The sequence below is a fragment of the Streptopelia decaocto genome, assembly GCF_964273445.1.
Source record: "Streptopelia decaocto genome assembly, chromosome: 11".
Taxonomy (NCBI): Eukaryota; Metazoa; Chordata; class Aves; order Columbiformes; family Columbidae; genus Streptopelia; species Streptopelia decaocto.
In genome coordinates this window covers 12,903,240-12,913,582 of record NC_138666.1, presented here as the reverse complement: position 1 = coordinate 12,913,582, position 10,343 = coordinate 12,903,240, and the positions used below count along the sequence as shown (strand labels likewise).

The window sequence follows — 10,343 nt, the reverse complement described above, 5'->3', positions numbered from 1 at the left end:
AAAACCCCTAAAAGATCCTAAAAGCACTAAAGGATCCTAAAGCCCTCAAAGTTCCTAAAAACCCTTCAAGTTCCTAAAAGCCCTAAAAGTTCCTAAAAGCCCTAAATGTTCCTAAAACCCATAAAAGCTCCAAAGCCCTAAAAAGTTCCTAAACTCTTGAAGTCCTAAAACCCCTAAAAGATCCTAAAAGCACTAAAGGATCCTAAAACCCCTAAAAGTTGCTGGGAACCCCTAAAGTTCCTAATAGCCCTAAAGGATCCTAAAAACCCCAAAATTTCCTAAAGCCCTAAAAGCTCCTAGCAACCCTAAAAGCCCTAAAACTGCTTAAAAGCTCCTCAAGGCCGCGGTGCCGGCGCAGGCGAGTGGGAGCGTGCCGGGGCGGCGTGGCGGTGCAGCCGTGGGATGGGCAGGCTCTGGCAGGCGAGGACACGTCCTGCCAGGCTCCCTGCCAGGCTACTGCCGGCCCCGGCGAGGCAAGCCCGGGCAGAGGTGTCCCGGCACTGCCGGAATCCGAGGGCGAGGTGGTGAGTGTCAGTCCCGCTGCCAAGCGGTGCCAGCGCCAGCCCAGGGTGCTGAGACCCCTAAAAACCCCTTGGGGTGCTGCCATGGGAGGTGCCACCATGAGCAGGGCTCAGCCCAGCTCTGGTGAGCATGAGGCTGAGGATGATGAAGCAGGTGAGTGCTGGTGGGAGGGGATGCCCAGAGGTTCCCCCATCCAAATCTGGTGAGCGATGCCAGGACAGCTTTGGGAACCTCGGAGGATGGTCATCCCAGGGGACCCCAAGGAAGCTCCGCAGTTGCTTTGAGTGGCTGTGGGTGCTGCTGCTCCCTCATCACTGCCTCGCCACCTCCTTCAGCCTTGCTCCCAAAAATATATCAAATGGGGACGTGGGTCCCCTCCACCCCATGTCGAGGTTTTTCCACCAGTCAGACAACTCACCAGGTGCTAGGGCTGTAAAACCCAACTGTAGAGAGAGTCATAAACCCATTTATCTGTTCAGGCTCGGCTTTGCAAATAAACCCGCAATGATGTCAGAGAAGTCTGGGGGAAAATTGGTCGCTGAGGTTATTTGCACAAGCACCAGGTGAGGATGCTCCTGCTGGATGAGAGAATCGGGCTTATCTGCTCCCTAGCAGCCAAATAGAAATAGAGCTGAGGTCTGCTCCCCACCCATTCCCAAATGGATTTAGTTTCTTCCCTGGCTGCTTGTTTCGCCAAAATTTGGAGGATTTGCAGTATTTCCAGAGCTTTGCCCCTTAGGCTATGGCTGGCACCAGAACATGAAGGCACCACAGTGACGCCAAGCTGCGTTTCCCATGGAAAAAAGACAGCACAACCCCCCCGGCAGCCCAGCACCAGCCTCCTGCCTGATAAGGTGCAGAGGAAGGTAAATAGGATTATTTCTCCTTGGAGAGGTTAGATGGGCCGGTTCCCCATGGGAGCCATGTTCCCGCTGCTGGGAGGCAACCGATGAAGCGATTGTTTTCCAAGCACCACCGGATACCGGAACACGGTGTATTCACATGCCAGCATCGGTGCGTATGCAGATACGAGCAGCCAGCGTGACTCACGCCACAAGCCCCAAAATCTCGAGATGGGGAGGAAGGGGCACGGAAACACATCCCAGCAGTGACTGGAGGGATGGAGCCGCTGCAGCTGGGATGTGACTCTCCCATGGTGGGGCTCATGGGGGACAAGCCGGGCATTTGGCACCTCACCAAACCCCAAGGCTTCTTATTTAATAGTTGAAGTCAGCCACCGAAGCGGTGAGACATGCACACAGCTCATCACCACGTGGTGGGAGTGTGCCCGGAGCTGGGGGAGCTGGTGCTGGCTTCAGTGGTGCCCAGCGGGCTGGAAGGCGGGGGGCACGGCCCCGGCGGGACGGGCTTTTGTCCTAGGGAGGGATGGAAATTCGGCAGCACTGGCTGCCCTTTGTGCGCCGAACAAAGAACAAGAGCCAGAGGCCTCCTGCGCTGCCCAGAACCAGCCCCTGGGAGGCAGCCAGAAAGGGAAACGCCGCTCAGCAGAGCGGCACGGGAAGGCAGAGACAGGCAGTGTGTCACCCTGGGAGGCTGCCCAGTGATGCCCGGTCCCCTGTCACAGACCAGAAATGGGCAACATCACCAAATGGCACCTCACTGGCACACCCTGCAAGCATGGGGACACCACTGCCACTAGGGGTGGATCCGCATCCATGGCAGCATCACTGTGCTGTGATGCTGTGCTGCATCCCAGCAGGCAGAGCGGGATGTCCAGCTTCAAAATCTCAGGCACCAGGAAAGGCAAAACCAGTGCAGTCCTGGGTTAGGACAGGTGTATAGGGCTGCACCAGGGGTTCAGGGCTGACTTGCCACTTCCAACCAATGGTTTTAGTCCTTGCAACTTGTCCTCACTGTTTATTTCCCACAGTCTGGACTGCTCAAACCCCAATAAAGCGTTCTGTTGTGTTGAAGAGTTCTGCTCAGGGTTTGCCATCCTAAGTGAGAGCAGGAGGAAAACTGCATTATCTGCATTCATTTACTTCCTTCCCACCCTCTTCTCTGCTCCGGCACATCCAAGCCAAAGCCCTGTTTGCCAGTTTGCCTGCTAACCTGGGGCTGTGGGTAGCTCCAAATGGCTAAACGTGGGTAGCCAGGGAGCCCTTGCTTCTTCTTGTCCCATGCGAGATATTGTGGTGGCAACTCCCCGAGGGGAATTGGACATCCCCTCCCAGCTGTCAGGGGGCTCCTCTGCATCGCCAGCTGGCGCCAGTAACTGGCACCACTAACCAGCACTGCCAGAGGCCTGTGCCACTGCCAGCCAGCCCTGCCATGTGCACATCCAGAGCTGGAACCATCTTTGAAATCCTCGTGCCATCTAGCGGGACTTCCACTAATGACAAGGCAGAGCGTGGCTGCCAGCCGTGGGGTTGGGGTGACAGGGTGGCAGCAGACAGCTGTGGGACACCGGCCAGAGCCACACCACTCCTCCAGCAGTCGAGGGAACCTGCATCGTCAATTAAATGGTGCTTTTAATTAGAAGTTTCTGCCTTCAGCAGCGGAAGTCAGTGTTGGTCACTAAAGGAGGGGCTACCCTGGGACAGCATGGGGGCAGCCATGGTCCCCAGGGCAGGGTCCTGAGCCACAGGCCCCAGCACCAGACAGCTCCTGCTGCCCAGAAGTCCGGCTTTGCAGCCCAAATGCTTCCCCTGAAGAAATCCACAGCATTCGCAGAGCCAGCTGTCGAGCCCAGGGGATGCCACCACGACAGGTCCTCAGGGAGCAGCCCCCAAGCTCCCCTTGCAGCCCCTCACCCTGACGCTGGGGTGTGTTATCTGGAGGTGTTGCTGATGAAGCCCACCTTGTTCCGGTAGTACACGGTGATGTACCAAAGGCAGACGAAGAGACCTGCAGGTGGATAGCAACCTCATCACTGCCATGAGCATATCAAGCTCCTGCATGGAGCAGGAAGGTGACAAGGATCCTGCTGGTCCAAAACTATGGGGTGTCCATTCCCCCCACCACCCAGTACTCCCCACTGACCTTGCAGGGAGTTGAGGATGGTGAAGAGGTAGAGCTGGGCGACGAGGAGGGTGCCGAAATGGAAGAAGACCAAGCCCCAGGTGGTGCCCAACAGGCAGGTGAGCCCCAGCACCGTCACCCAGTCCTTCCTTGCCTGCCACGTCGGCTGCTGGGTCCTTCGCAGGATTGCCACCACCCGCCCCAGCACCACCGTGTTGAAGAGCAGGATGAGGCCGGCATACAAGAGGGTGGCGTAATGGGCCGGCCAGCTGGTAAGCCAGCACCTGGCAGAGAGGAGTCTCTTGGGGACAAGGGCCAGTAACCCCAAGAAGGAGCTGGGCACAGGAGGGGCATGGCAGTGGGTACCCCCACACATGGCAAGATGGAGGGGGGCAACTGGCAGAGCCAGGCTCACCAAAACGTGGCACCTAGCAGAGCCACTGGCTCCAGCCCTAGGACAGCTCTGTGTGCCCTGGCACGTCCAGGGTGCCCAGGCTGCATGGGGTGGTCAGGGTGCCCAAAGTGCCTCAAGTGCATGGGGTGCCTGTCACGTCCAGGGTGCCTGGGCTGCATGCTGTGCCCATGTTTATGGTGTGCCAGGGGTGCCCGGGAAGCTGGCTTCACTCACATAGTCATGTTCTGGTAGCCTTCAGAGGTGTGGATAACGTAGTACCCATAGGTCTCTCTCCTGAAGATGAAAACAGCCACCACAGCCAGCGTGGGCAGACCTGCGGGGCCGGGGACAGGCTGTGTGGGCCATGCCGGGCAGCCGTGCCACGAGCAGGCACAGGCAGACAGACCCAGGCAAGTGCCCACTCACCCCAAGCGAAGAGGCAGAGCTTGAGGAGGTATTGCCGGACGTAGATGTTGTAGACCTTGACGAGGAGGAGGTTGAGGTGGAAGGCCTCAGCAGCCATCCATGCCAGGGCGCAGAGAAGGCTGGCATGCAGCAGGGCAGCGGCGACCTGGCACAGCTCTTTGGTGCTGGCGGCCAGCGGCGTGCTCAGCAGGAAGGTGATGTTGAGCAGGAGCAGAGCAGCCAGGAGGTGCATGTGGATCCTGGCTGTGTTGTCCCTCAGCTGCTGCCTGCCAGAGAGGGGAGAGCAGGGAGTTCTGGTGGGTGTCCACCGGATGGCACAGCATTGCATGGCACAGTGTGGCACAGCATGGTGAAGCATGGCACAGAATGGCACGGCACAGCCTAGAGTGGTATGAGTAGCATGGCATGTCTCAGCATAGAATCATAGAATCATTCTAGTTGTAAGAGATCCTCAAGATTCATTGAGTCCAACCATTAACCCAACACTGGCACTAAACCATGTCCCTGAGCACCACATCTATGCATCTTTTAAATCCCTCCAGGGATGGTGACTTCACCACTTCTCTGGGCAGCCTGTTCCAGTGCCCAACAACTGTTTCTAGGAAGAATTTTTTCCTGATATCCAATCTTAATCTCCCCTGGTGCAACTTGAGGCCATTTCCTCTTGTCCTATCACTTACTTCTCAGGAGAAAAGACCAACACCCTCCATGCTACAACCTCCTTTCAGCTAGTTGTAGACAGCAATAAGGTCTCCCCTCAGCCTCCTCCAGGCTGAACAGCCCCAGCTCCCTCAGCTGCTCCCTGGACTTGTGCTCCAGACCCCTCACCAGCCTCGTTGCCCTTCTCTGAACTTGCTCCAGCACCTCAATGTCTTTCCTGTAGTGAGGGGCCCAAAACTGAACACAGGATTTGAGGCCTGTTGAACCTCATACAATTGGCTTCAGCCCATTGATCCAGCCTGTCCAGATCCCCCTGTAGAGCCTTTCCACCCTCCAGTAGATCAACACTCCCACCCAACTTGGTGTCATCTGCAAACTTACTGAGGGTGCACTCGATCGTGATCCCCTCGTCCAGATCACTGATAAAGATACTAAATACGGCATAGCGCAGCCCAATGTGGCATGCATGGCACAGCACAACATGGCATGCACGGCACATCACAGCTCTACCTGGAGAAGCAGCAGACCAGGAGGATGGAGAAGGTGGCAACAGCTGAGAGGGAGCAGCCGATGTTGCTGATGCGGGTGAGCAGCACCAGCTGGGCCAGGGTCACAGTGGCATCTGGGTCCTGCCGGAGGGAGGGGGTGAGCTGGGGCAGGTCCCGCAGCACCCGTCTGCTGGGAAAGGCAAAACCACCCCCTGGCCACCCTCTCCTGCAGGACACCACCCGTATACCCTGTACCCTCCCTTACATCCCATGCCCCCACATACACCCCATACCCCCACCCCTACCTACACCCAAACCTCCAGGGAGGAGGAAGAAGGGTGGAGGTGGGAAGGAAGAGGGACGTAAGGAAGTGGGAAGGAGGAAGATTAAAGGAGAGAAAGGGAAAGGGAGATGGAGTATGGAGGAAGAAGGAAGGACGGAAGGTGGAAGAGCGGAGGAAGGGGGAAGGAAGGCTGTGGACCAGCAGGACGGCGAAGTAGGTGAGGTGGTTGCAGTGGCAGGTAACGGTGCCCTCCCCGAATGTGGTCTTGCAGCCCGCTCTGCTCCAGCTGCCCGTGCTGTCCGCGCCTGCCAGAGAGCAGCCATTGGAGGATGGCAGAGCAGCCAGGGGATGGGGACATCAAGGAGATGTCGAGCCCTGCCAGGGCTTCCCAGAAGGCAGATGGGCAATGCCTTCAGGGTGGCACTGAGCCGGCATTGTTCCCACCCTGGCCGCGGCCACACTTACTGGCTCCTGGCTGCCAGAAGACGCAGGTGGCATTGGTGTCATCCTGGTGGAAAGAGGACACAGGGAGAGAGCTGGGGAACCTCTCTGCTCCCTGGGGATCCCAGAAACATTCTGGTCCCAATATAGAGGGGAGACTTTCTCTTTCCCCAGCTTCAGGGGGAAATGCTGGCACTGAGGACCCCCCTGCTCACCAGCACCATGTCATGCCAGAACTGGATCTCCACAGGATGGCTGAGCCCGACCACCTCCCCACTCTGCAGGAAGGCTCCCTGCACTTCATCGTTCAGCAGGGAGCTGTTGCGGGCGTCCTGCAAGAGTCAGGGTGCCTGTGGGGACAGTCCCGCATCCCCAGGACATCCCATCCACACCAAGCATCTTGGCAGGGGGTGGGTGACGGGGCAGGCATACTGCTGGATGAGGACCTGCGGCTCACCTGGAAGATGCAGGGGCCGTGGATGTAGATGTAGACGAGCCTCTGTTCCACCCCCTGTGCCTGGACGCCCTCCATGAGATCTGCCGGGAAGTTCATGGAGTGTTTGAACTTCTTGTCGCGGCCACCTGGTTTCGTGTCCTGTGCCAGTGGGCAGGAGGGAGATGGGTTCAGCCGCCCCAGGCTCGGCTGTCTCAGGGGAGGACGGGGTGCTGTCACAGCTTCCCTCCCAGTACAGCCACCCCAGCTACCAGCATGGCTATAGTGGCAGTACCGCCTCTGTCACGGTGCCTGCAGATGCACAGATATAGCAGCCACTTCCATCTTGATGTTGGAGCCCCTCCAGCCTGTAGCACATGGAGTACCACAGGTAGGGGGTCCATCACCCATGGGTGGGCACACTTGCCTGAAGAGACCTTGGCCTGGAGCGGTCAGACCTCGCTGGCAGGGCAGCCCTGTGGCTGGGGAAGTGCCACGGTGCCACCAGGCAACCACCTTGCACTGCGACCGGGAAGGCACCCTGAGTGCTTCCCACCACCATTTCCCTCTCCCTTTCCCACTGTGGGGAGGTGGGGGTCAGGGCTTCCTTTTTCATAAATCAAAAGAGCTTCAGGATGGAAATCCTGACTCTTCACTGCAGAAACCCCCCAGCTTTAGAAGTCCCTGGATTTATCCCAGCAAGGATGCTGGGGACCTGCAGCCACAGCTGCCTGCGACACCCCAGCAAGAGCCATGTCTCAGGAGGCTTTGCTGGTGAAAAGCATCCTTGGAGGATGATGGGAACCCAGTGTGGGCAAGGGTCAGCCACCCCAGCATCTCCCCGGCATCTCCCACTGGGGATGGAAGGACCGAGGGGACCAGGGGTTACAGACAGCCCCTGGGAATAGCCCCAGCAGCTTGAGGGGACCAACCACGTTGCTGCTGAGGTTTAACCCTCCGAAGCCTTCAGTCATGAAATTGAAGATGTAGGTCTCGATCATGTCACCCGTGAAGTTGTATTTATCCCTGTGGGCCAGCTTCTCCTCCACAAGATGTAACCTGCATGGGGAGGGTGTTCAGGACAGGGTGCAGCAGGATCTGACCCCTGTGGATTTGTGGGGGGACATGAGGAGTCCAGGGGACAGTGGGACAGGAGCTGACACTCACATCTCCATGACATGGTGGGCACTGCCACAGCCCTGGTGCAGCTCTGTCTCCAGGGTCTCCATGTCATTCGCCACCTCCACATCTGATGGATCCACTTCAGGAGCTGAGCCTCGGCACAGAGCACCCTGTCCACGTGCTGCCCCAGTGCAGGGAGCCCCAAATGGCCCCAAGAGCGCCCAGCTCAATGCTGGGATGGGAGAGGGAGACCTTCCTACCTTGCGCATGCAGGACAGAGGCAGCGAGGCAGAGGACAAGGGTGATGAGCAGCAGGGTGGGCATGGCTGTGGTCCTCTCCTGCAAAAGACACCCAGGACCTGGCCAGCTCCCCAGAGCCCCTCCCAGGTCCCCTGAGACCTCAGCCATTTCCCATGTCCTGGCTGCAGGACAAGGATGGGGTCCCAGCAGCTAAGCCCCACCAAAGCCATCGCAGCAGCGAAGCCCCGGCCCAGAATCAACAAGCAGCTGTGTTGGCAGTGGACAGGAGTGCAGGGAGAGGAGGAGGGTGCTTGCTGCAGCAACCAGGATGCTCTTCACATCCACTTTACCATTAACATTGTAAAACTGCAGGGACAAGGCTTCTGCATTCCCCACTCCCAATCAGGACTCAGACCTTGCTGCCATCCCAGCCCGTGGCTGCAAATCCCCAGCAAGCAGCCTGCAAGCCAAACGGGTCACTGGCACACTGTGCTGTGGTGCTGGGGAGGAGGAAGCGGACCCAACACAGGGTGGGGGAAGGCAGCTAGCAGAAAGATTTTCACCCATTGCAACACAGCACCCAGTGCTGCTCACAGCAATGCCTGCTGTGGTAATGACGTTGGCATCAAAAGCAGCCGAGGAGAGGGGCTGTGAGTCCAGCAGTGCCGGGATGAGGCTCTGGTGCACAAATGGTTTTACTGTGGATGCAGCAATGGGATTGATACTGCGAGGTGCCGAGGCTGGTGACGACCAGCGCAGCTGGAGCCTCACGGGGCAGGAGCAGCAGCACAGTGGGCAGCACATTGGGCAGCTGCCTGCACCGGCTGCCCTCTGACCCCCAGCAAGGGACAGTCACCATGTCCCTTTTAGGATGTTTTGCAATAAATAACCTTTTTACTTTTCACCATCACAACCCTCAGATCCCGGGGCGCCCAATGCGGCTGCTTGCCCCGACCTCCCTCACCACCCAACACAGCCCAGCAATACCAAACACTGACCCCACTGCCACCAAGCTGGGGAGGGCATCGTCTCCTCACTGCACCCTCCAGAAAAGGCAGGGTATGGGCATAACTTTGGGTGGGTTTTGGTTTTGTGGGGAGCAGCTTAGCACCCAGCAAGCCCCCAGCACTGCACCAGTCCCCCAAACCCTCACCTCGCTCCAGCAAAACCCCTACCTTGGTCATGGGGCAGCTCTCGGCATCGACAGCACCACAGCGGGCTCACTGTTCTGCCTGCGCGGCGGCTGGGGCAGCAGAAAAGGAAGTGTTTGTATGCAGACAAGTAGATTAAATCTAAAGAGTTTTTAAATTTCTTTTTGCTTACTCTTTTTCACAGCCTAGCGAGGGACCAGGGCAGTGGAGGACATCCCCAGCACTGCCAAACCCCAAGGACACGGCAGACGGCTGCGATTTGGTGTGGCCCAAAGACAACTTGCTCCCTGGGCACATCTCTTATAATTAACCTGCATCTAATAAGCTTCTCCCTGCCACTGGCTCACCAGCAACCCCTATTCTCCCACAATGAGTCCAGCCAGCTGCTGCGGCAGCATCGGCACCATGACGGTGCCACTGGGGCAGGAGCCAGGCTGCAAGCAGAGCATTGACACGGCACGGTTGGATAACCATGGAAAGACGAGCCAGCAGGGCAGAAGGTCAGCGGGGCTGAGCATGGATCTACTGTGGGAAAGGAAAGTGTATGGACATCAGGAGTGAGGACATGCAACGTGGGAGGACAACAGGGATGTCCTTTGCCACTGTAGGGAGAAAATTCATGTAGCCAAAGCTCGATTATCATCCAAGCTGACCAGCACTGTGAAGGACAACAAAAAGGGCCCTGCTATGCACCACACTTGTGTGCAAACACCCGCAAGCAAGTATGCACCAGTGCATGCCTGCAAGCATCCATGAGCAACTGCAGCCACAAGCAACCAGCAGCATGCAGCCTCACACGTGCAAATACTTGTGTGCAACACACTCGTGAGCAGACATGCCTGCGTACAGCCTGTACAAACACTAACAGCATGTTCGTGTGCAGGCATCGCTGTGCACCCCTTGGTGCAGGCACTTGTGTGCAACCACCTGCACGTTAAAACGTGTGCAGGAACACGCACGTGCAAGCTCCCCCATGGGCAAACACCTACCTGCACGCGTGTGCAAGCATGCCAGTGTGCGCCCTCGGGTGACACGGGTGTGCATCGCTGTGCACGGCCTCCCACGTGCAAGCACCCGTCTGAAACCCCCACGAGCAAAACCGCTTGGAACCCCACGCGTACAAGCGAAAAAGCAGCGTGGCAGCCCCCCCAGAGGCAGGACACGCAGCCGCAGCCACGGGTTGGGCTTCGGCGGCGGGACC

The 10,343-nt window shown here is 58.0% G+C and overlaps 1 protein-coding gene across 5 annotated transcripts; it reads right to left on the bottom strand.

Annotated features, from left to right (window-relative positions):
* Positions 1-3,005: 3,005 nt before the first annotated feature.
* ADGRG5 (adhesion G protein-coupled receptor G5) lies at positions 3,006-10,284 on the bottom strand. Of its 5 annotated transcripts, none has more exons than XM_082062322.1 (14): positions 10,132-10,284; positions 9,167-9,234; positions 8,012-8,131; positions 7,797-7,905; positions 7,562-7,688; positions 6,654-6,791; positions 6,412-6,528; positions 6,221-6,263; positions 5,954-6,060; positions 5,495-5,613; positions 4,325-4,590; positions 4,133-4,232; positions 3,526-3,788; positions 3,006-3,390 (listed from the first exon to the last, which is right to left on the bottom strand). In XM_082062322.1, the coding sequence occupies exons 1-14, from the start codon at positions 10,149-10,151 to the stop codon at positions 3,314-3,316; spliced, it is 1,674 nt and encodes a 557-aa protein (XP_081918448.1). In that variant the 5' UTR covers positions 10,152-10,284; the 3' UTR covers positions 3,006-3,313. The 5 variants fall into 5 exon arrangements, with proteins under 5 accessions (XP_081918448.1, XP_081918449.1, XP_081918450.1 ...); XM_082062323.1 differs by having other exon boundaries at positions 7,797-7,899; XM_082062324.1 differs by having other exon boundaries at positions 8,012-8,110.
* Between the last annotated feature and the right edge of the window lie 59 nt (positions 10,285-10,343).

Excerpts from the sequence above, each read along its gene's own strand:
- ADGRG5 (XM_082062322.1), bottom strand. The coding sequence starts at position 10,151 with ATGCTTGCACACGCGTGCAG. Across the intron at positions 7,906-8,011 it reads CTCTGTCCTGCATGCGCAAG|GCTCAGCTCCTGAAGTGGAT; the intron begins GTAGGAAGGTCT and ends CTCTGTGCCGAG. Across the intron at positions 4,591-5,494 it reads CTGGTCTGCTGCTTCTCCAG|GCAGCAGCTGAGGGACAACA; the intron begins GTAGAGCTGTGA and ends CCTCTCTGGCAG.